This window comes from Oreochromis niloticus, linkage group LG9 (genome assembly GCF_001858045.2).
Source record: "Oreochromis niloticus isolate F11D_XX linkage group LG9, O_niloticus_UMD_NMBU, whole genome shotgun sequence".
NCBI classification, from domain to species: domain Eukaryota; kingdom Metazoa; phylum Chordata; class Actinopteri; order Cichliformes; family Cichlidae; genus Oreochromis; species Oreochromis niloticus.
The window spans coordinates 22038475-22065269 of record NC_031974.2 but is presented as its reverse complement, the minus strand read 5'-3'; the positions used below and the strand labels follow the sequence as shown (position 1 = coordinate 22065269).

Here is a 26795-nt window from a genome sequence, read left to right as displayed (position 1 = left end):
GCCTCACTAGAGTCTATGTATTGTGCTAGACCTTGTTGCTCTTTTAAACATACACTCTTCCACTCTATCAAATACAACATGTTGTGAATTGTAAATCTATTCTGGTCTGGTCTGGATTGGATGTGGTAATAGAGAAGAATAGAGAAGAATGCAAAATGTAAAGATCAGGGAAAAATCCCTAAGCACACCAGAGCACTAAAAAAAAACATGCTACAGTATGGCCAGAGTAAGTCAAAGAAAATGATAAATACACTTACTGTATATACATCTTTACTATGATAACAATAAAGATGTGTTAGTGTAACTGTGTGATTGGCTTTCCTGTTTTCTGAACATTTCCTAATGTTTATTAGCTCTCTTTAACCAGCAAGGGTTTTTTTTCTATTCAGGGTACTTACATTGTCTTAAAGCTTTTCTGGATCATTTACCAGAAAAATTTGTTACTTGACTTTATCAGGAAGTTTGTGCCAATGGTTAAACATTTTAGCAACAGTAAGAACAACTGTGATTGCTAATCGGCTAAAGGATCAGTTACATTCACCAACAATTGAGTTTGTAGGACTGTCGGAAAAATCTGAAAACTGTTTCTGAGGAATGTTAAGATTTATTTAATAAAACTGAGCAGTGAGTTTGTTGTACTAAAACTGCACTGTGGCTTTTTGTCACCCTGTTATTGGTTCAGTTTCCTTTTTTCAACCAAAGTTTCACAGGCAAGCCTTGTACGTTAATCACTGGCTTACAAGGCATAGTTAAAGTGACGAAATATTACCGACTATTGAAAATGTGCAGCTCACCACATCTTGTTTTCTGCACACTTCAATTTCCTTGTGACTTGATTTGTGAAGGGTAGGTGCTTTTTGTGACACCATTATGAAAGGATTAGTAACATCACAGGTTTGTACTGTTACTTCCCAGATAATTGATGCAGTACATATCACCTTTTTGTTTGTCTGCTTGACATTGATGTCATCTAACGTTGCTGTTGTGACTGCGTTCGTTATTTGATGCATTGCCGAATTAGCTGTGCAGTATTTATGAGCTACAGCAGATCTGTTGGAATTTATGGATCTTGTTTTCAGGAGTTTAATTGTTAAGCCAGTCTGTTGAGCTCAGCTTCCTCTTCTCTTGTCTTCTCTCCTCACCTCTCGTGTCCTTCTCTGCATGGTGTATCCTCTGTCTGTTTTTTTCAGGGCCCACCACTCAGCATTTACTGATGCTGCGATCTGACCCAGCCTCTCCCTCTGCAGTACCACTGCAGCTCCATCAATCACATAGCCACACACACACACACACACACACACTGAGCAATTCTTATCAAGTGAAGACAAAGATGACTCTGTGATAGACACACAAGAAGTGGCGTGTGTTAGTTACATTCACATGTGTGCATGCAAGTCATTTCGTAGTGTTGAGGATCACTCAGTAGGGAATTTGTTCTTTTCACGTGTTCGGATATTTTAATCTGTGGTTACATAGATTTGAGATCAAGAAGGATTTCCATATAGAACAGGATCTGTCTGTGCATGCATACAGTTAGGGTCCATAAATATTTGGACAGAGACCATTTCTTTCCAATTTTGGTTCTGTACATTACTACAATTGATTTTAAATGAAACAATTCAAATGCAGTTGAAGTGCAGACTTTCATCTTTAATTCAGTGGGTTGAACAAAAAGATTGCATAAAGATCTGAGGAATTAAAGCATTTTTTAACACAATCACCAGATGCTGGGTTTCCTCATTTTTATTGCTTTGCCAGGCCTTTACTGCAGTGGCTTCAGTTGCTGTTTGTGGGCCTTTCTGTCCGCTTTCTGTCTGCATCCTCAACTGGGTTAAGATCAGGTGACTGACATGGCCATTCAAGAATATTCTACTTCTTTGCTTTAATAAACTCCTGGGATACTTTGGCTGTATGTTTTGGGTCATTGTCCATCTGTATTATGAAGTGCTGCCTAATCAATTTTACTGCATTCAGCTGGATTTGAGCAGACAATATGTCTCTGAACACCTCGGAATTTATTTGGCTGCTTCTGTCCTGTGTCACATCATCAATAAACACAACTTTTGGCACACCCAAGCCATCATACTGCCACCACCATATTTTACAGATGATATGTTGTGCTTTGGATCATGAGGTGTTCCATGCCTTCTCCATACTTTTTTCTTGCCATCATTCTGGTAGAGGTTGTCCAAAGAATGTTTTTCCAGAACTGTGCTGGCTTTTTAAAAAAAAATTTCTTTTTTTTAGTAAAATCCAGTCTAGCCTTTCTATTCTTGAAGCTTATGAGTGGCTTGCACCTTGCAGTGAACCCTCTGTATTTACTTTCATGCAGTCTCCTCATTATGGTAGACTTGGATATGGATACATCTACCTCCTGAAGAGTGTTGTTCACTTGGTTAGTTGTTGTAAAAAGGATTTCTCTTCATTATGGAAATGACTCTGTGATCATCCACCACTGTTGTCTTCCTAGGACGTCCAGGTCTTTTTGCGTTGCTAAGTTCACCAGTGCTTTCTTTCTCAGGATGTACCAAACTGTAGATTTTGCCGTTCCTAATATTATAGCAATTTCTCTCATGGATTTTTCTGTTTTTGCAGCTTAAGGATGGCTTGTTTCATCTGCATGGACAGCTCCTTTGACCAAATGCTGTCTGTTCAGAGCAAAATCTTCCAAATTCAAGCACCACACCCCAAATCAACTTCAGGCTTCTGCTTAATTGTTAATGACTTAACAAAGAAATTGCCCACACCTGCCCATGAAACAGCCTTTGAATCAATTGCACGATTACTTTTAGTTCCTTGAAAAAGAGGGTGGCAAATGTTAAGGAGCTGAAACTCCTAAACCCTTAATCTAATTTGAATGTGGAGAGTCTACACATTTAGTAAACAGGTAAAAAAAAAAAAAAAAAAAAAAACGTGTGTCAGTGTCTAACTACATATGGACCTGACTGTACTTCAACAAACCCACCTTCATCCTTGTAAAGCCAAAACTGGATCAGTGGTCTTGCCGATTTCATGTGCAGCATCAGAAGTCTCTGTCCAGAATAGTTAGGATACTGCACCTCTACCGGAGACACACAGATAAACTAGATGGTTACCCAGTAATGGTGAGGAAGCAGAGGAAGAGAATGTAGCTATACCAAGTGATAGCAATATCGGGAAAAAGGAACATGATTATTAATTCTTTTCTTTTTCAGACATTTTGTTGTAGATTTGCTGGTCTATTTGAGGTCATTGTCCTGTTGCAAGACCCAATTTTTACCAAGCTTTACTTGTTGGACAGATGGCCTCACATCTGACTCTAGAATACTTTGGTATACACAGGAGTTCATGGTCAAACCACCAACTGTAAGATGCCCATCTTTGGTCATCTTGCAGTGGTTGCTGTTGCTGTTGGTATGAGGTTTTTGTGCTGATGTGGGGCTGTGCATTATGACAAGACATCTATACTTTGGTTTTATCTGTCCAAAGGGCATTCTTGAGATTTGTTCAGGTGCAAATTTGCATACTGTATCTAAGCTGTGTTGCCATATCATTTTAAAGAAGAAACTTTCTCCTGGCAATCCTTCCAAACAAGCCTTTTTTTCATTCTTTTTCTAATTGTACTGTCATGAACTTTAGCTTTAAAACATGCTAACTGAGGCCTGTACAATCTGTGATTTAGCACTTGCATTTTTTCCAGTTTTTCTGAAAATTGTGGTAAAATATAACTGAATGGTCCTGACCAGCAAACTACCAAAAGTTATAGATGTGGTTACAAGTTTGTGCATTTGATTAGTGGCACCTGGTTGCTCCTTTTCCCACTCCCCTCCTTACTACTACTGCTTATTCTGATGGAAACAGATAAAGAGTACTTAGTTTTTCAATAATAATTGAATTGAATAATTTGAAAACATCCTTTTTTTTGACATTTTTTGTATGGTTTTTTTTTAACACTTAAACATTTTATTTTAATTTGGTGTTCTTCACTAAGGGGGAAAAACCTTGCTATGGAAGACTTGCTGTGGGAAATAGAACCATGAATTCTGCTGCCTACCAAAACATCCTGAAGGAGAATGTCCGGCCATCTGTCTGTGACCTCAAGCTTAAGTGCACTTGGGTTCTGCAGCAGGACAATGACCCAAAACACATCAGCAAGTCCACCTCTCAATGCCTTAAAAAAAACAAAATGAAGACTTTGGAGCAGCCTAGTCAAAGTCCTGACTTGAATCTGATTGAGATGCTGTGACATGACCTCAAAAAGGTGGTTCATACTCAAAAACCCTAAAATGTGTCTGAGTTACAACAATTCTGCAAAGATGAGTGGGCCAAAATTCCTCCACAGAGCTGTAAAAGACTCATTGCCAGTTATCACAAACACTTGATGGCAGTTGTTGCTGCTAAGGGTGGCCCAACCAGTTTTAAGGCTTAGTTTGGATTTTTTGATTTTTTTTCCTGCTTAATTATGAACACCGGCATTTAGAAACTGCATTTTAGGTTTAATTGTGTTATCTTTGTTCCGCTATTTAAATTTCTTTGATGATCTGAAACATTGATGTATGAGAAACATACAAAAAAGGAGGAAATCAGGACAGGGGCAAACACTTTTCACATCACTGTATATAATGTTGAATATTGCTTCAGAGCATGCCTCTTTTCTAACAAATTACTTTCATTTAGTGGATGTTGAGGCCATTAACTCCAGACCCATAATAGCATAACAGAGGCTTCCATTTCATGCCTTTTCCATGTGGAAAATGCCAGAGAGAAATTGCTGTTTCTTGCATAGTGGGACTAATTTCACATGAAAGGAAAATATCTCAGGACGGCATTGCTGGCTAATGAAATGCCATGATGCAAATTAAGAAATTTTGCCATGTCTTGGCTACACAATTACAGAGGACCAACAAAGCAGAGTTATACTGCATCACAGAAAAGTAAAATATAATATTGTTCAGAAGTTTCTGCCTTTAATCTTAAAACGCAAGTAAGACTAACTGTAATTTGGCCCATTTAATAATTTAATGCCATTTTCCAAAGCTTCAAACTCAAGCTTCTTTTTCTATTTTATGCTGTGTATTTTGCTGATTGCACAGTTGCACTATTAATGAGCAGTGAGACAAACTACTCCTCAGATTTGTTTCCCCTCACGGTGGTATTTCAAATTAATCATCTTTAATTAGCAAAAAGTTGAACATAACAAGGTAAAATTTCTCTTAAAAGTAAATGTGCACAGGTTTGTTAAGATGCAAGCCTGCTTTTCATGCATTGTCAATATTTTAACTTTACTTTGTTTCACTTTCATTGACTTTGCAGTATGTTCTCTGTAGTTTTCAGACAGTCTCTGGAAAACCACTAGTTTTCCCTGCTTCATTCTGTAATGGCCATACATGGTCATTATTTGATGTCCTAAATAATTATGTTATAACAGTGTATACACATGTACACTGGCCTCTGTACATGTGTGTTTGGAAATACCAACTGGCATTGATGTATTATAAGTACATGTAGTTACAGCAAAAAACTATATACTGCTTGTTTAGTGTAATGTTTTTGTAGCCACACCAGTAAGCGCTATGTGTTGCCAACTCACCATATGCTCCTTTTCCTTAGGGCTGGCATGCAGTTTAGTGGTATAATGGTGTGCCTTGATGCGGTCGTGCATGCATGCTCTCCCACAGCGACCTCACAGCAGGGGATAACAGCACTGACCAGCAATCCTTACAATCCTGTCTGAGAACAGGGCAACCAATAGAAAAAAGAGCAGAAAGAAACACTCACGTCTCACAGGACTTCATTTTTGTTCACCAAAGTGGCCCCTTTCACACTTTCTCATTGCATAATTATAACACTTAAAGTAGGGGGAGAAAATGATGTAGTATGAGAAAAAGATATCACTTTCGAGAGTAGATCATGGTATGAGATATATAATACAACTACTGAAAAGGGATTTTTTTTAATATTACTTTTTTATATGTGAAATCTGTGACCTCTCTACTCTCAGCTGAGCTCTGTGGTTACTGGAAAACTTATTAGCTTTTCAAGAGTGGTCAAAAAGGCCACTAGAAAGAAGTATCATTTTTTAAAAGCTCACCAGATTATGTATTAAGTTTTTTTTTTTATTTGTTTGTTTTTCTGTATTATTAATTATAAGGTCTTTACCTTACAGTTTAAAGTGCCTTGAGGCAACTGTTGTTGTGATTTGGCGCTATATAAATAAAACTGAATTTAAATAAATTGAATTTAATAACAACTCAGCGTGGAGTTTAAGCTCATCTGTTTTCTAATCTATCATCTTCTGGTAATGCTGTTGGCATTGGAAATATATTGACGTCTGCTATTGTTAAAAGAATCCAGAGAGTCTCATATTGCATATCTCATTCTGCAATTCATTGTAAGGCATTCATTCTGAAGCAACAACAGGAAATACTGAGTTTGTCACAAGATTAGTGACCAGCTGTTTTATAACTGTTGGAAAAAGGCAGTATGTAATATTTTAAGCAAGGAATTATAAAAAAGCATATGTAGTGAGCTGTTTGCTTTAAAAAATGGGCATTTAACAGGCACTTAGCACAGCCTGTGTGAATGTCAAACATCACGTGTGAAATCATGGTAAACGACAGCTTCTGCTTTCGATTGCATCCTCTTGTCATGTGGAAAGTGACTCATGAGTTGGTGTCATTGTGCAATCACAGTTGCTATACAATTGTGGTGTATTTGTTAAAAAGTTATAATGAAAATGTAAGAGCATACAAATAGTTGCTCTTTGTCAAATAATTGTTTCTGGAACCAACATTTCCAATTGGAAAATTGCAGCTTTTTTTTCATTTCTTATGTATCATCAACTTTGCTACACGTTTTCCCCTCTCTTTTACATTTTTCTGTCTTCCTTTATATATTTTTGTTTTGCCTTTTTGTCATTGTTGGTGGCTTCCATCAATGACCATCTTCCTTTATTCTGGCTCTGTTACTCTCTTACCTCTCTAAGAATTTCTTTTTTTCCCTTCCTCTTCACTGGTCTCACAACCGATCCATGTACACCAGACTGTCTGAATATAATTACCCTGAGACAGATGGAAAGGGGCTAGATGGCCACAGAAGTCAGGTGAAATGACAGTGCAGGTGAAAGAGTGTGAGAAAAATCATGAGGCAACAGGATGGAAAAACGAGAGAGAGACTGATGGAGAACAGATTGATATTGATACGAGAGTAGGATATACAGAATCAGATAAAGAAAGAAGCAAAGGAAGAAGAATAGAAAAGCTCAGGAGAGAGTGGAAACCTGCAGAGCATTTCCTTATTACCTCAATTGTGTTGTGTTTCAAAAACAAATTGAGCCAATTTCTAATCCTCTTCATTAACAGGAAAGGTAATAATCTCATCTGAGAGGGGCAGATATTGTTACCATCCCTTGCTCCAGAAACATCAGTTAATACATGATAAGCAAACACAGTTAGCGCTTTTTAGCACAACACAAACAAACGTATACCTTGCTAAGCCTCATTTTGTATTGCTTGGCCACAAGCAATGCTAATTCCTGTTAATGCTGCCAGGTATTACTGACACAGAGAACAATGCTAAATCCCCGTTAGTGAGCCCCAGCCACTGCAGCGGCTTAGCACAGCTTGGGCTTCCATTAGCTTGGCAGTATAGATGCACACACATACGCAAACACACATGAGAAAATCTATTGTGTCACACACACATGCAGACTCAACCCCCAGATTCCCATTAACCTGTGGGAGCCCCTGCGTGGCTGAGAGAGAGAACCCTAATTTGTCAGCCTACCATGGGTCTTGGAGCTGAAGGTTGTTAGCAAATAGAGTTCACCTCTAATTACTGCTGGACCGCTCCCTCAGCATGAGTGTGAATATAAGTGTGTGCTTGCATATTCTATATGTAAGTTTGTTAGCGTCAGTGTACAACATCTAAATGTATATATGTATTCACTTGCATGCGGATTGTTGGTGTTGTGTATGCACTTTAAATATCATCCTTTAATCTTTTTTTTAATATATGTCCATCTGTAACACTTCTTAGTTGTATGTGAATCCTATCTGGCCTTTAAGTCATTAGCCGTTTCCGGCTGCAAACTCTGCTTCAGGTCCCAAAGTCAAACTAACACTATGGCATCACTGAGAGTTACAAACTGTCTAAATTGTTTCATCTTTAATACAATAATCAGCATCGTTGCTCTACCAGGTGTAACAATTAAGTTTAAAATCCAGGCATCCATGAAAACAGAATTTATGAAATTTAACTGAGTTAGAAGTTAGCAGGAAGTTAGCTCGCTAGTGTAATGATGTGCTACAAGATCGCTAGTGACACAGCTATGTTAGCATAATATAAACAGTGAAGCTGGCGGATGAACGCTAACTTTCATCCACTCAATAAATGCCATCGCATGGCAGGATGCTGTAAACGGACCAAATTTCAGTTAGGAGAACAACAGAGGTAATCAATCTACAATACAAGGTTAGTCATTAATTCACTGCTGCATATAGTTACATCGTAAGGTTTTGAAAACTGAGCTTTAAAATGAATAGTGGTAATAAAAACCGAGAGAGGCCAACAGTGACCGCTGCCTTTTTTAGGGCAGTGATCACTCAAATAGAACAAGATTTAAAGCATTAAAGCATGTGAAAAACACAACAGCCTTAATAAATGCAGACTAGTTTGGATCTGGAAGCAGGGTTTATACTGAAAAGGTATGTTCTTGTACAATGTTAGGTCACCCGATTGCATCCCTCCAATTTACTAGCATCTTCAGTTTGCTCTTAGCTCTGTTTTCAAAACTCTAGTATCAGCTGTTATTGTAGACATACACAGATATGTGTGAAAATAGAGGCAGCATCAGCAGGTAAATGAGCAAATTACTTTATGATTTGTCATCTCAACACATCAGTTGTCAGCTTGTCTCTTGCTAATAGCTTAGGTCATATTCTCCACTTGCCTTGATATAACCAAACAATTACATATATATGGATAGACTGCCACTCTGCCATTTTGTTTTCTAATTGTCAGCCTTAAAAGTTGACTTTTGTAAGCATTTACCGTTTACCTTTTTTTAAAATGTTAACAACTGATGACTGTTAACACGAAGTGTAGATTTTACAGCAGACTGAAGAGATTAGATTCAATAAGCAGATCTGATGATAATTTTTTTATTATTTATTGTTTTGGAAGTTTTTAAGCCCCAACTCTACACACCGCTAATTTGTCATCCTGCTGAGGCCAGTCTGTCTGTATATTCATGCATGTTGCCCCCCATCAACACTTTTCCGTAAGGCAAACTGGGCATATTGAACACCAGCATGGGATTCTTATGAAAGGAAGCGAACTGGGTAGGTGAATATGTAAATATGCAGACCCAAATTCACTTCTGTTCATCCATGTTTGAATTTTAACACGTATGTGCTAGAGGCTCTTGTCTCTCTTTCTCCCTCATGCCCTTGTCACAGCCCTCATCTTTTACTGCCAGTCAGAACATATTGTTTCTCAGCATGGCAGAGTTTAGGGCTGACAAAGGGGTGGAGGGCAGTGAAGGGAGTGATATGATAGGCTTCGGTTGCCAGATTGGTGGCAAATCATCTTTATGAGTAGACAAGGGGGGCCAGAGAGAGGCTCATGATTTCTCCCCAACTTCCGTGGAGGAAAAAACTGAGAACATACTGAAACCTAGTGATTCAATGATTGCTTGAATTCCGAAAAGCAGTGCAGGCATCCGCAGTGGAGGAAATGAAAGCAGAGTGCATAGGTTTTATTATTTAGTATGTACACATTTTCTTTGTGTGCTTGTTTCACAAGTTTCTGATAGAAGCTGTAGTAGACCTTTGAAACATGGAAAGCACGTGCAGTTTCACATGCACCATGATAGTTTGTTGTGCAAACTTCAGTTTGTGATATAATGAGACTTCTTTTATAACAAGACAAACATGACAAATACAACCATATTTTTGGTGTGTTGATTTTTATTGTTCGTATATATATTTTTTGGTCCACAGGCAATTTCATGCATGGGGTATGATACAATTTTGGTGATATTGGGGAAGCTTGTGAACTTGTTTATGTTTTTCTGCATGGAAGTATCTCTACACAGTATGTGCATGGCTGTCTAAAATATTACTCTGATGATTGTAAATTAGGGCATTAAAAAAATAGAGACAGCCAAATATTATATGATATTTATTTTTTAAACCCAATTAGCTGTATTAATTACATATATAGACTTTTTATTATTATTATTTTAACTGCATCACATTAAACGTCTGACTTTTTTTTTTAAACACACCAAAAAAACATTATTACATCAACACTGTGGACTAAATTAATTTCTGTGCTCAAAACCAGTTAATTGGAATAAAGTTGTGTAACTGAGGGTATATACAAATTATTTTAGGTTCTGGACATGGTGGACTTTGCCAATAAACCCTTATTAGAACCGGCATGGATTGGCAGCCAGACCCTGCAGCTTTCTTGGATGAATTGCCGCTACAGCCTGTTGGTTTCCAAAATACTTTAAACTGCATAATTGGCGTTATTGTGGAGTCTCACTCTCCCAGCTACCTGACGACTAGACTGTTTATTTTTTCCCGTATAAGCCAGACAAAATTTTAAATGTTTCTGAAACAGAACAAGTGTAACATATGTTCCAAACTAAGTTCCCCTAATATAGTTTAGTATCTCATTGAAACCTCTTGCCTTTCATCTTTGACGAAAACAGCTTAGTTTCTCACCTTTCTCATAAAAGCAGTATTTTTAAACATGTCTTTCTGCCTAAGCTGCTTTGATACGCTCACAAACCAATAAACTGAATCCCACCATCTCACTGTAGCCATCATTGCATGATGATTTTTTAATGGCCTCTCCCACCCGAGGAACTATGGGAAATAATTCATAATCCTCTGTTGTAATGAGAGCAGTGTTACTGAAAAAAAAATTGGTGGACTGCATAATCTTCATTTTTTTATGTTTTAGATATTACTTACTAAGATGCAAAGTTGTATTCAGAAATCTTTAATTAGGTAGTATACAAAGTATGATTATTGCAAGTAGTTTTTGCAACAATGCAACTAATTATGTATTTTACAGAGGGAAGAAAAGCATTGGTAACAAATTACATAGTAATAAATGATTGTAAAAAAATGTCCTTTATAACAGATAATGTGTATGCTATAAATTTAGTGATCACAGTATACTTACCAATTATGACACGTTTCTGTTTTCTTCATAGTGACAGCAACAAGTTCAACAAATTCATTTTCATGAGCACTTGACCTGCACATGAAAAAGTAATTTCAACAACACACAACGAGTGTACAGGATTCTAAATAAAGAGGACAAATACAGTAGTTCCTGTTCTTTGCATAGTGAACACGAGTTGCAAATGCCTGTGACAGAAGCGTTCTTTTTGTTTGGGATTATGGTGAATTATTGGCCATATTTACACCATCTACACTCTAGCTGTTCAAATATGTGCTTTTCAAAGGCCAGCTGTCTGCTCACCACTAACTGTATGTGTTTCTATCGCTTTATTTCTTTGATTGTTTTGCTCTATTAACATACAAAGTAGGTCATTGCATGTTCAATCAGTAGATTCGGATTTCTTTTCATACATACTGAGTTCTCCATTACTCAAAGAATCTAATAGGAAAGCAATCTAAGAGGAGTGTACTGTGAACACTAACCTCATGTGGACTAAATTAAAAATGATGATGCAAGCTTCCATTGTGATTTGGATTAAGCGTTCACCGCATGAACCACCTCTGTGTGGGAACCACTCAAGCGTATTACATTGCAAAATACAGGTCATGCCTGAGGCCACATAAGATGAATGTAGTTACACACAATTTGTACATTTCTGCCCTTTATTCTCGTTATTATGCTATTTTTTAACTTCCCATCACATTTTCCATAAACAAATATCAGTGTCTGTCTCTGTCTCTCTTATTCGATCCATCTCTATAACCAAGCTCTCTTGAGTTTTAATCCACCATCCCTCTGTGCTCACACTCAGCTGCACACACCTGTGCACACCCTGACCCACACTCTTTTGCAGGTCGAGTGTATCAGTGAGAGACAGAGGGTTATGCTTCATGCAGCTCTGAGCAGATCAGCCCTGGCTGAGAGTTCACTGAATCAGGCAGGTATAACTGATCTGACCTGGCACCTTGTGGGCAGATCAAACAGCCAGGCGTATCGCCAGAGGGTGACAGCGAGAGACAAAAATGCAAAGTGTTGAAGGGTTGATTAAGTTGTTTGATACTAAAAGAGAAGCACACTTCTTACATCTCTTTTTCCTAAATGTTGCACCTTCTATCAGCAAATAAAAAGTCAATTTGAAATGAGAGAATTCTAAAATATTACTGCATATAAAACATAAATAATGGCAAAAACAAAAGCACAAAATGAAATAGCAACTGTGTGCCAAAATAGACCAGACAAACTGTAACTTCAACACGTCACAGACCACCATATGTTAGACTCAGTGGCATCCAGGTAACACACTGGGCACAAGATGATAGTTTACTTCGCTCGTCTTTTCGTCATTGTTGTAAAATCCCTGTGACTGCTTCAGAAACATTTGTCTTCAAAAGAAGTATTATGTGACTCAGAAAAACAATGGTATTTTAGGTATGCAAATACATGTTTATACAACCCAAGTAAAGACTTCAAGAACCATCGATTATATCATGTTTAAGCAGGGGGGCTAGAACGTATGAGTAGCTGCATGTAATGGCATGAATCTCTGTTTTTCACAGCAGTGAAGGGAAACGAGTAAAACGAGTCTGATGTTATAGTGTTAGCAGACCTACTGTGGTTTTTGGCTGTGTGGGTATGTATTTGCTTTCCCTCCCTGGCTTTAGGTACCACCCCTTACAGCTGACTTGACAGAGCAATTAGGCTAGGAAGTATTTAAGCTCAGGCAGTGCCATTCTCTTTACAGCATGAGCTATGTGCTTGTGGCTGCTTACTCCTGCTTGGTGGAGAGGAGTGTATTTTTGAGTGACTTTTGACTTGCTTCACTGTGTTTTTCTTTGTATTTTGATTGTGACAGTGACTTGACCTTCTGTTTTAGTTTAATTATTAATAAAAAGACTTTTATTATATTTGCAGTGTTGTCTCCTATTGCCCTTTTACTGTTACTGTTATATTCCCTGTTATATTCCTAGGGAATATAACAGCTGGTCTCTCTCTATAACCCCCCCAGCCCTGCTGCTTCACACCTTTTCCTAAATCTGCATCAAAAACATCAGAGGAGTCCAGCTGGGGGTGGTAACCTGTCACTACAGACCTCCCATAAAGTAGCTTGAGGCACTGTGGATTACCGGTAACACAGAGAATCAGTCATTGTGAGCACTCCTTTAATTAGTAGAATAAATAATTGATGAACCTATACAGCAAACCCACCAAAGGCTTATTGAGCTTTCTAGGTTGAGCTAACTGAATCTTGAATGACTGCAGAAAGTCCACGAAATATTATTGGACATACTAAAAAAGGGAGCCCATGTTTTATACAACAAACTGACTGCAAAGATTTGATTGGGAGAGGGAACTGCTGCCAGATGATATCAGGACTTTTTGTGGCAGGAGTTGGAATGTAAAACGGGACACAGAGATACACTTTTTGTTCCAGCAAATGGTTATGTGAAGTATTTTTCATCAAATTGTCACACAGGTGAAATGTGGCTTTTGATACTCTGAAGTATTTGCTCAGATTAAATGTTGCAACACAAACATCCAGCTTGAGATTTCATAAAGCATGCGCTGATGTTTGGAATAGTTTGCGAATTTAAATGTCTTCATTTAGTTTTAATTGTTATTAATGTTGGTCTTTGGTAATTCCAACACTGGTCAAACTCAAAGAATAATATCAGTTGTCTATAAATATTTTCTGTTTTATCGGTATATGCTCTGATGCATTCTGATTTGTTTAAACGCTGGAATAGATTTTGTTTTTTGCAGCATTTCAAAAGTTATGTTAGATTTCAGTTGACAGATGCAAATGTGAAAATGAAAAGGTATATGTGCGAGTGTGTACATGTGTTTAAATGTCTGTCTTTATGTGAGGTAGCTTCATCCAAAACATCTCATTATGCGCTTGGTCTGTGCTCACATTGGCACAGGGTGCTAGATCCGTTGACAAAAATTGTTTGGTAATGGTTCCAAGACATGAAAAATGAATCTGGACCAAAAAAATTAGATTAACAGCTCAAGCAAAGTGCTGGCATGCCTGCTGGTGGTGGTTGGTAGTTGGAGGGTGGTCAGGAAAGGCAAGGGAAGGGAATGTTGAAAATGAAATAAGCTGGACTGAAAGAGTAAAGCGCAAATGAGCAGCGTGAGCAGAGACTCTTTTTTTTTTAAATAGCTGTCTCCCAATGCGAAGACATTTTCGCCCTGTCACATATAAAAAAATGCTGGAAGTCAGAAAAAGGGTGGACAGGACATAAATTAATAACGCTGGAGAGGACTGTAGGCATCTAGCCCTAGGTTAAGTGAGTCAGATTATACATGTATGGTATAAACATTTCTTTACATGAGAGAAAAAGTTGGACAAAAGCAAGTAACCTTTTTCCAAGAGCTCAGTTGAAAAACTGCACATTGATGCCAGCAAAAGCAATGAGACGGAGGGTTTCTTTTGAAAAACTGCATAAAAAAAAATGTCTTCTTCAAGTGAAAAGATTTATTGACATCTTATTTGCAATAAATGTATTTTAGCAATAGAAAGTGACCGAGAGAAATTAATTTATGTAAAAATACGATAACCCCTTCTTCTGTCTTTTTTTCAAAGAGCAAATTTCATATTTAGAAAAGTTAGCACTTTGTCATAGAGAGTTAAATGGTCATTTTAATTCCCACTGTGGTAGCATGTGAACTGAAAGTGAATAGGCTCCCACCCTGAGGTCTAGATGATTGTTATTCACTCCACTGCCATCTGCTATTTCATGCCACAGGAATGTGGTGGCCCTGAGCACAAAGGCGCATAATGAGACTTTGTAGTGAATCCACTGAAATACAGGATGTGTAACGCACAACCAGATACACACTGAATGATCACAAAACTTTTACATATACATATATATAATCTGAATATCGTGAATGAAAATGTTGTGTCAGCTGGGGTTAAATTGGGCAGGAGCACACCAGAGATCAAGCCTGGCTCTCGATGTTCAGATTCACCATGCTGGAACTCCTCTTTCTGTATCACAGCAAAACCAACTTGCATGCAACTCTTGATCTCTGCTCTTGGACTCAAACATCTCATGCTGAATAAAAAGAAATTGATTCATACCAAATGTCACACTTCTAGTACTGAAACTTTTGTCGCTTGCATACAAATTTTGCATATTCACGTGGTACTTATAGAAATTAGATGCACTGTGATGTGTTCATATAGGCTCGAAGAACTAAAACTCATTGAAAAAGTGCCGAAAAGGCCTCTTTTTTCTTTTAAGTTGATTTAATTGTAGTATTTCTTCTTTTAAAATAATGTGACTTTGAGATGTCACACAATGATTAGGAACTGGAATCACTGCCAACATGTATTCAGTGAAACCTTGGAATTTAATTTCACATCGAAGACACTGGCAAACGGTCGGAATAGCCATCTGTAATCCCAATTAGAACGGCCTTTTCTATGCTGCAGAACATCTGTTTATTTTTGTCCTATAGCTCTTTGTGAAGCCCACTTGGGACCTGCTGTCATGAAATTCCAGGTGTACAGGACAGAATGCACCTGAAGCTGCTTGCTAATTAGTCAATGGCCATTTGACTGTTTGTGAAACTTTTTCTCTGTGATGGCAGAATTTTTCAAAACACTTTTGGAATCAGAGTTGCTTTAATTTGCAACATTTGACCATAATTAGATCTTTGGGGGAGTTTTTTTTAAACAGGGCAGTGGAGAGAAGACTGGAAAGCTGGCAGAAACACCAGTTGAAGACATGGTGTAAACAGCCTCAGGGCATATTCAGACTCGGGCCTCTGCATTAGCCTTATGGCATATGGGTCACCTCCTACCCAGTGTGTTACACCAGTCATAAATAAAGTTGGTTAAGACCAACTTGTGTTTAGTTACACTAGAAATCTAATATTATCTGCTGTTAATGGTAAGTTTACAGAAATATTTCTGTAGGCAATCAAGTGAAACAGTATTATTTTCCCCAAAAATTAGAAAACACCCTTCCTTCAACACCCTGCTGGGATCTCTCAGTACATGGACACGGAGTAGATGGAGTCTATGCATACCAAGCTTCTGCTATTTTTGAATCAGCTCAGCCCATTAGCTCAATGAGGAGGGCAGCTTCTCCAAGACAGATATTGGGTGTACTCGGCAAGAATTGGTAAGATGGCCTATATGAATTTATAAACATTACAACAGAAATTAGCTCCCTAAAGCAGTCTTCTACAGTCTTATTTCATTTAAGGCCACTGCCTCCAGTCCAGAGATACTTCATTAAATTGAAATATGAATTTGAAAAAAAATGGAAAAGAGAAAGCAGAGACCCCTTCTGCTCCCAGCCAAACCGGAGGACAAAGGCTTGCACAGACAGAGGCTCTCACACTCACTGGCACTTTGGAGAGTCAGACTGCATCTCCATGCAGCTGTTGGCACTTTTGACAGCTTCCACTGTGTTCATGACATGGGTCCACAAAAAGCCCCCAGGTCCCCAAACTTCAGTATTCAGTGTTGTTGAGAGGACAGACTTGACAGCACAGTAGCAAAACTCCACACACAATGGTTTCACAGTCATTAAATAAAGATAGCAGAGTTTTCTGTAGTGTTTTTAACAGTCTGCTCAGCGGTCTAAAGAACACTGAATGTTCTTCACCGGTTGACTGATTTACTGACCCCATTGTTAAAACACATGCAAAAGGTGAAACTGGCAGGCCTTTTCAGCTCCATTTTTCCTTTGTTTTATCAGGTGAATTTCAGCATGCATTGTTAAGTCTTTGTGCTAAGTACTCGTGAACTGTTTCTTTCAAGACCTTTTGCCTAAATGGCCAATGTGGCAGGTACAACACTTAGTCAAAGAGTTACATCATGGCAGCTGTCTCAGTGCCAAAATTTAGTCTTTTGGCTTCTAAGATTTGTGATTCTATTCCAGCTAATCTTTAGACTGTCATGAATTTTACCCCTGTTGGATTATGCTGAACTAGTGTCCAACTCCCTTTAGCTCCAAAGATGTGGCAGTGAAAAGGCTTTTGAACAGGCTGGCCAAACACTGTCTGTCTATGGCTTTGGTCCCAACTGGTAGCAGCCAGCTGACACATCTCTTGGTAGCTGTTTTTCTTCATCCTAGTTATTTACTTAACTGGAAATGTCACTAAGAAAGCTTTGGTATGTAGCCATTTTTTCTTCCTCATGTCCTGTCTTCATGTTATCTATCTCTCTTTTTACTCCCCCACACTGTCCCTATCTGTTTCGCCTCTCTTATCATTCTATCATGCATAAAACTATCTCTTCCTCTTGCACAGAGGAATAGGCTGACATTTGCACTTGGATATTGTAGTCATTTGCTTCCCCTAAAGCACCTGAACATACAGAGCCCTGCTATGCACTTGAGACCCAGGCAAATATCAGTGGCTATGACCTCTCTATTGAGTGCTGAACATATAACCATGTGGTCTGTGTTCATCAATGGTGTTTTTTTAAAAACACATTTTCACTAACCAGCCATTGGTCTTATAGTAACCTATTTTAGGATGTCACACATTATCCATCCAGTGTGTAATTTATATCGTTTAGTCTATTTAATTTCCCACTATGCTTCCTATCTATTTTCCTGTATATCGTAAGGCTACATTATGTGTGCAGCAGCTGCTTCCTTTGAGGTATATCAGTAAATAATTGATGGGTATGAGTCTAGATCTCTTTCAAAGTTTAATTAGTTGCAAGGAAAACACAGAAGCTGCCCTTTCTCACACACATACCGTACAATTTACCTGTGTATAACCCTGTGCTGTGATTTAATCATTGCAAAACAATAAATCAGGGCATTACTGTTGTTTTTACAGCTGCAATCCTTAAGGACTCTGAAAAATGAGAAAAGAGACAATGCAAGATTTATTGCCAGTAATTTCACAGCTACGGCATAACCTAAATTCTCTATTTATTTCAAGTTCAAACAATTTGTACGATATCAAGGTTTCCTGATACAGCTAGTGCTGGTGTTGGCATTTCAAACAAGTTCACATATACAGTGGATTTATTATGAATGATCGAATCAGATACATGCAGTCTCCCATCATTACTGTGCTTTTTTTGTCAAGTAACAACAATAAAAAAGACGAAAAAGACACACTTAGTTTAGATAAGGACAAAGTATATTTACTGGCTTCTTTCCACACAAGTCACATATGGACGAAATGCAGCATTATGTAGAGCACTAAAGCCTCAGACAGGGCTTTAGTGTTCCTCTCAAATTTGCCACTGTATATTGGCTTTATTACAAGAGCAGAAACTTTTCATTTCCTTTTCACTGCTGTGTCCTTGGTTCTTTGTTGCCCCCCCATCAACATGAATGAGCCCATCCTCATTCATATAATGTCACCGACTGTGGTTTTGTCAGCTGGCATTTCATAGATACACGTAGGGTGTCTTTTGCTGTTGGGGCATTGATGTACCACCTCACCACATATAAAGGCTTGGTTGGGACCTGTTGACACCACATTCAATTGCACTGCGTAACCTAAGTGTAATTTTTCAATGTACACGGTTAATGTAGCATTTTTGGTTTTTCAACCTGACTAAATGGCAAGTAAAAAGAAACCCGAACTGTAAAAACGAAGCAAAACTGAGGGCAAAATACAAAGCTTCCCAACAAGACACGAGTTGCCCAAGAGGTCTTTCTTGACAGACTTCTGGCTAAGATCACCATCTCACTGGCAGCCCTCTTTCTTCATTGTCGCTCTTCGAAAGAGGACTGCTTCTCAGCTGTTAATGTTGAAGCAACCAGTGCATCAAGTCTCCAGAGGACACCTTGCACTTACCCTTAAGACATAGCTTTGAAAAAGCAGCAGTATTTGACACTCAAACGATGGAAATATTTGGCATAAACAATGCTAATTCTTAATGCAAAATATTATATAAGCCTACACAATGCAAACCTCCACCATGGCAGCTCCCTCTGTTAGCTTTATTTACTTTGTTTGCTTTGCCCTTTTTATACAGACTTTAAAAAGTTTTTAGTGCAGTAAAAATCACATAAGTGTAGCATGCTAGATGCTTACTTTAATTACACAAACATTATGTAGGAGTAGGCCATGGATAATATTGATTTGCAAATAACAGAATAAGAATAACTTGGGCGTATTATATAATATTATAATGCAGTATATATTTAACTAACTAGGCAGCTCATTCTCTTTCTCTTAACCATGCCTTCTAGCTTTAAAGCTGACACATTTTTGGTTCAGCTTGGAAGAAAGGCAGATGTGAAATACAAAAGTAAAGTTAGAGGTTAAATGTAATGCAAACTATAATGCGATCAATACTGTTTATACTGTTTTCAATGTTTTACTGCTTTATTGTATAATGTTTTCAATACAAACAATGGCAGTAAGAAACACAGTTATAGACAGCTCTATATAGCATTTATATTAGCATTACTAAACTTCAGATCAATCTGTTGACCATGAAGGAGAGGTCAGACTTGACTTTTTAGACTGGTGGATATAAGATGGATTGTTAACATGACCCCGCTCTACACCCCTACAAAGTTTTATCAGAATTTATTCAAAAGTTTTTGAGCTATTGTGTTTACAGACAGAATGATATTCACACACACACAAATGCTATCAAAAACCGCCCTGGAGGAGGTAATAATAATAATAAATGATGAACAAAACCATTAGTTGATTTACTTGCTCATTCTGTGTGTTAAAGATATACTCTGGGTTTCTTAAAATATTCAGCACTGGAATAAAATAGTCAATCAATACCGAAGCACTGGAGTTTCACTGAAGGAAAGCTACAGAGATTCTAACCTTGTCTGCATTTGAATGAGCCATTGTACATCTTTCAGTATAAAAAAGAAGAAAAATGCTACTGCAATTCCATCAACCACAAACAAATTTTTATCTTAACATGCAATATTAAAATGATTGTTGCTGTAGTTATCACCGGTCCCCTTGTGAATCAAAACAGCATGCTATAAAATTTCAACTGCGAGTAGAATCAGTGCCTGTGGAATGTTATGAAGCCAGTAGACATAACGGGTGAATACATACATGAGTAATGCACATGGCAGGGGATACCTTTGGACTTGGGAATCAGCAACAACAGCAACAGCAACCACCAGAAATAAACTGCACACATAGAGATGCAAGGAAAATAAGAATTTGGCAGCTTTACTGAGGACCCAAATAAACAGATGCTAATTTTTATGTTTAGCTGATTTAATGGAAATGTGGTGCAGTGTACTGTAATAGCGAAAACAGTGAGTGCAGCTTATGAGGTCAAATTGCGTTTAAGTCTAATCAATCACTTTGTAAACATAGCCACCAATTTTGCCTCAGGAGGTCTTGCCATTATCAAAATTAAAGACAGTTAAAGTTTCGTTTCATAGATCTTTGTGATGGCTGCGTATATTCAGGGTTCTGCTTTCAGAGGCAAAGCACATTTTCATCTGAGTTCGTTTTCACATATTTTAAGATATTTCCACATTACTGGTCAGAGTTGTTAATAGCTACTATTATATTATTAGTGCTGTATATTAGAACCATCATTCTTCAGCCAAGACAAGCCATTGTGGAAGTATGCAATCATTACCATTTTCTGTATTTTTTTTTCTGTTTTCTGCAAGGTTACTCAAATACTACCAAACTGTTGGAGAGGTGGAGCACAGAGGAGGAAAAGAATCTCATGTTGAATCATGTTACTTTCTTTAAAATTGTGAAATAGAACATTGGCCTTGGTACAGGTTGACTTTCCACCTTTTTCATTTATTTTATTTATTTTTTTTAGTTTATATCTTCTGATCTCTAAAATCTGTACATGTATAGTGGTTTTTCCCCAGAAGAGAGTTTAGAGAGCCCTAAGGAAATAAGCAAAGGCACTGAAGAAATTCACTATATTTCTCACTACCTTGATTCCTTTAAAATCTACTTTCTCTCTATTAACTCGCCTCCTCCCTTCATTCCATTGCTGACTCCTCTTCCAGCCTTTATTCAATGTATTCTGTGAGTGCATGCATGTGTGTGTGTGTGACCTACAAAGCCTCTTCATGTGCAGCTAGAGCAAGTCTTTGCCAACAAACCTATAGAAACACTCATTAGACGGAAGCTGCAGTAAAGCTGTTGCGTTCCCAAGTGTGTGAATGAAAATGAAGAATCATCAAGTGTATGACTGCATCTAAGCGCAAGTGTTTGTGCCTTTGTGTCAATCACTGCACCAACGGTTGGATATATGGATGCAAAACATTCGTCCATAGCCCTGAAGGAGCTCTCGTGTGCATTTGTATGTGTGACAGAGGATCCTATTATCATTAATTAGGGTGCAAGAATAAATTTGGAGACTCTTGAGCATGACCCAAAGATTTCTTGTAATTTCATGACCAGATGCTGCTGCACGAGAGCTGCACCTGTGGAACAGCTGCAAAAGGAGATAAGCAGGAACACATCACTAGCTGTTCTGGCATGGGTTGCAACTGGTGACACTGGCTCACCTAAGTCATTTTAAAAGAATCCTACCTCCTCACACAGCATGCGAACAGGCTTTTTAAATCCCGCTACCTGAAACCACGTTGTTGCCCTTCTCTCCCATTCTATGATGCTGAGTCAGCCGCCTGACAGTTGCAAGTGGACTTTGCTAATATTCCAGGGTGACATGAATGTGCCAGAAATGTCATTACTTTTTATAAAGGAGAACCTTGATGTCTCTGTGCATAGCCACCTGCCAAAGCAGGCAGCAAAAGGAGAAAAATGTGGAGCTCTTTCAGACCACGAGGGAGGCTTTCCGAAGAGAAATGCACACTCACATACAAGCATACACACGGACACACCCACACACATTGTCACGATTAGATATTTTCCGTTCTCTATGAGCCCACCTGTAACACAAACTCTTTGAGACTTTCACCAGATGTAGTCTACTGTACACACACACATGCACGATCTGTCTATGCACATTGACAGAAGGAGAAACAACACTCTTTTCTAAATTTGACTCTCCCTCATACATACTCAGACTCTGTCCACACACACATAGTGGGACATGACAGAGAGCTATTGACTGTGCCTACCTGACCTGACAGACCATTCACAATTTCTCTCTGCGTGGAACCTAATGTACTGGAAGAGGTAGTGTGTTTGTGCGGATGAGAGAGTGAAAGGGGCGGATTGAGAGAAAAGAAAGGGAAGAGACTTAATCACTGTGTGCATGTGAGGAATATTCAGTATTTCTTCCCTTTGATTTCTGCTGTGTTTGTGTGTTTCATATGTATTCCTCTGTCGTCACGTTCTTTGTTTTCTCTTGGGAGCACTAGCAGTTAGCTTGAAAGTGAGGTTATGAGGAGCACTGCCGTCGTGGTCTTTCAGATAATTTTCTTCACAGCAACTCCAATGAAACTTCAACTTAAATGAAAGAAGTTGAAATGTATATCGTCTTCTTCTTTATATTTCTTTAAATAAAACTCTGTTTGCAAGGATTTGCAATCCTAAAGTTTCATCATAGTCATTTATAAATGCCTACTTCGTACTTCAAATTTCAGAAGTGAAGAAATGCAGAATAAATGTGGGTAGGGTTTAAGCTCAGGCAATTTAGTTTCTCCTCTGTTTTGATTGGATTTTTTTTTAAATCAGCTATGCATCTGCATTTAGTTACCAGGCCAGATTGCCTGTTAAGGTGGATATTTTTGCAGTGTGTTCGTGAATTTGCCAAATTGGTTTGACTAAGTTGAGATTTTCTCATAGAATTACACTTAAATAGGATTTAAAATGACCAACAACTACTTAATGTATTTTCTATGTGTGAAAAAGTGTGTATGCAAAGCAAAAAAACACAGCTCTTTATCATATTCTCTTTTTTCTTCCAACGTCCTCTTCTGTTTCTCACTCCTTCTGTCCTTATATGTGTTCTTTCTCTCTACAGAAAAGTGTGATGAGGCTCTTGCCTCTCCTCTGCCTCACACAGCCTTCACCAGCTCGTCTGTCTTCTCCAGTGGATATGCACCTGGATATGCCAAGCTCAACAGGAGAGGAGGTATACAAACATACACAGACATACGCGCATGCGGACACACACACACGGACAAGCCCACAGATGTCCATGTACTCACACATATATGCATTCTGTTGGAGGGCTCTGCTTACATGCAGTGTAGACAGAGATAAAAGTAAATACCTAATTCAGGTACGTGTACATACAGCCTTATGAATGATTTTAGAGATGACACACTGTGAGATAAATGTTCAAGCCTTCATCGAGTGACACACTTCTCAGTGCTGCACAGCTGCTCTCACCACCTTCCTCCTCTTTTTCTCTTTTCTTTCTTTCTACTTCTTTATATTTCTTCTCCTCTCACTCCCTCCCTCTCTTGACTTCAATCATTATCTCAGTGACTCAGACTGAAGCTCATTTCCACATCAGTCCACAGCAAAGACAGATAGGGACAGACAATTACGCCCCTCCGTGTTTATACAATTAATAATTCATACTTTCCCATCTAATATAGCCGCACTACAGCTGAAGCAACAACGCTGACATATAAAGGCAAGGTAATCTGGTATGTTTAATCATACCAATAGAATTATTTCTACAAAACTACAGGACTGCGGCTCCTGTAATGACACCCACCAACAACCGATTAAGGAAATAGGGAAGGAAACAATGAAATAAATGAAAAACAATTTGTCAAAAGGATAAGGAAAGGATGGTAAAAATACAGTTTAGCATTCTTTCCTCTAATACATTTTCCTTTCCTCTCCTGGAGGATAGCGGTCCTTGGGGAGCATGTAATGAAAAAAGTGTATTCAGTTGATTTTTGTAAAAGCTTAAGTAATACTTGAATGAAAATAGCTAAAGTGTGCATTTAGATACTTTGTGAAATATACTTACCATTTTTGGATGTGCAATTTTGGTCCACCGAAGGGGTTGTTTGTGTAACGCCAGGCAGCGTCTTTTTAACGACGTCTATTATACTTCTAGTGTTGACGTCCGTAGAACCTTTGTGTACGGACTATTTATGGTCCAAATGTGGTTGTTGTGGACGTCTTTTAAATGTCAAACTTGTCAGACTCATTTTAGATGTGATTTTTATAATGCTTCTGATTGTATAGGCTCTGTAGTCCCATGTTTCCAGAGGGTGGAGGGCATATTTTCTGTACAGAAGCAGTTATGTTTAAAAGCATGCAGAGTGATTAGCAGACATCTCCAAGATGGCGTGGGCTCCTGAGTTAAAACAAAAGTGAGCAGTTGCGTGGTGGATTTCAAGCAGAAATGTCATCAGCGCATCAACAAAGACTGTCAGGCAAATAGTCCAGTTCATACATACACACTTGCAAAAACTTCTCGTACTTTCCATCGCAACATCTCCCAGAGCAGGCCACTTCACAAACACACTAGTTTCCTCTTACACAGCTCTTCACAATAAAACAGGATACCAACCTCTCCCAAAAATAAAAACGAATGGTATTTAATGCAAATACTGTTTTTTTAAAACTTATTAAACCCATTGTACTCCTTTTAAAATGAATTCCCAAAATTTTCTAAATACTTTAACCATTATTATTTCATTTACATTTCAACATGGATTTTAATGTTTTTAATATTTAAAAAAAAATATAACAGTTTTAACCTGGTTACAAATAAATAAGGTGTTTAATTAAAATAAATAAACTAGTTAAAGAAAAACGGAGAAATTTAAAATAACAACCAAAACAAAAAAACCCATGAGCTAAATAAATCAATAGGTCAACACATAATAAAGCATCTTTGTTGATTCATTTGTATCATGTTGATAGAAACAATGTTGATATTTGTAAATAAAAAAATATTACATTTATTAATCATGTAAATTCCCTGCACATGTCATAGATGTCTACATGACATCCAAAAAATTACAAGGTCCAAAGTTCAAATGTTGAACATCATATTGACTTTGGGAGACAGACACTAACTCTACTTTTAAGATTAGGCTTAAAACATAGTTAGGGCTGGATCAGGTGACCCTGAATCCTCCCTTAGTTATGCTGCAGCAGGCGTAGGCTGCTGGGGGATTCCCATGATGCATTGAGTATTTCTTCTTCAGTCATCTTTCTTACTCACTATGGGTTACCAGACCTCTCTGCATTGAATCATACTTGTTATTAATCTGTGGTTCACTTCCACAGCATGTTTTTTATCATGTCTTCCTTCTCTCTTCCTAACCTATCATGGCAGATGGCCACCCCTCCCTGAGCCTGGTTCTGTCAGAGGTTTCTTCCTGTTAAAAGGGAGTTTTTCCTTCCCACTGTCGCCAAAGTGCTTGCTCATAGGGGGTCATATGATTGTTGGGTTTTTCTCTGTATGTATTATTGTAGGGTCTACCTTATGATATGAAGCACCTTGAGGCGAGTGTTGTTGTGATTTGGCGCTATATAAATAAAATTGAATTTAATTGAACTGATGTTCTGGTTGGGTCATGGTTGGACGTTCAAATTTTGGGCCTAGTTTAGACATCAGATGTCCAGAATTGGTCATGGACCTGCAGACTGAATCAAGACGTGATCTGCACTTCTAACTGAGATCCAGTGTGTAGTGAGTATTCGAGCTATTTCGAATATTCCACATATATATTTCCAAAATACATTGCTTTAGTTCAACTACCTCAAAGTGTTTCTCTAAAGTATAGTAGCTGATAAAGGTCAAGGATTCCTCTGGAAATCAGTTTGGATGTGAACGTTGCAACTTCAAGACAGATTTACTTAACTTTAAAATACTATAATTAAACATTTATAATGGAAACTGCATTAAATATTGATGTGGGCTAACCTTCAAAATGTAACATTTTTCGTAACAGTTAGTAAGTAAGTAAAATGTTTTGTATAGCGCTTCAGGCGAAACAACACAGAACACAAAGCACCCAATTGCTTGTCTAAATAGATGACTTTTCAGCTGTTGTTGAAAGGATGTCACAGAGTAAAGGAAAATATCAAAACATGCTGTACAGTTTCTGTGTTTTAGCAGTAGATAGTCTCCCTTCGCTCTATCATTTTGACTTGCATTTAGATGCAAACAGCTACATTTGACAGCCAAATGTACTGTTATTGGCATGAGTATATGCTCTTCCAGTGCTATGAAACAGGGAAGACACAAAATCAATGTCATCCAGTTAGCCTAGAACCTCACTTTTTGGCAAAGCTTCATTTTTCACATCAGGAGTCCATGGCATATTGAGCCTCCATTGTGATTAACAACAAACAGTTTCCATCAGCTGTTGACTTTGTGTTAAATGTGCCAAGATTATATTGAGTTAAAAGTGATCAGTGGCTAAAACTACTATGTAATCATCACTCTGTAAGCATGGAGACCACAAAGTGGCAGAATTGAAAAGGAAAATTGTATTTTCTATGAACGTTTGTCTGTTTGTTTGTTTGCTGCCACCTAAGAAAAACATACATTGAAATTGTTCTTTAATGAAAGAAATTGGTTTGACTCTGAATGAAAATGCTCAAATCAGTATTGATTTCCTAAAGGTCATACATGAAAATGAAAACTGGCAGCAATGTGGAGACCAAAGACGAGGAAATGTTAATGAAATTAGGCAAATATCAACAGTGGTAGGGAGTAATTGTTGCTTATGCAAAGAAGGTCGGCACAAGCAATTTAGTCATCTACCAAT

The 26795-nt window shown here is 38.0% G+C and overlaps 1 protein-coding gene across 2 annotated transcripts in view; it reads left to right on the top strand.

Annotated features, from left to right (window-relative positions):
* The window catches only part of cntnap2a (contactin associated protein 2a), a 348699-nt gene that overhangs the window by 107551 nt on the left and 214353 nt on the right, over positions 1-26795 (top strand). For both annotated transcript variants that reach the window (XM_005471745.4, XM_005471746.4), the window contains exon 2: positions 23066-23176. In XM_005471745.4, coding sequence (XP_005471802.1) covers positions 23066-23176 — 111 coding nt within the window. The remainder of the gene's footprint in view (positions 1-23065; positions 23177-26795) is intronic.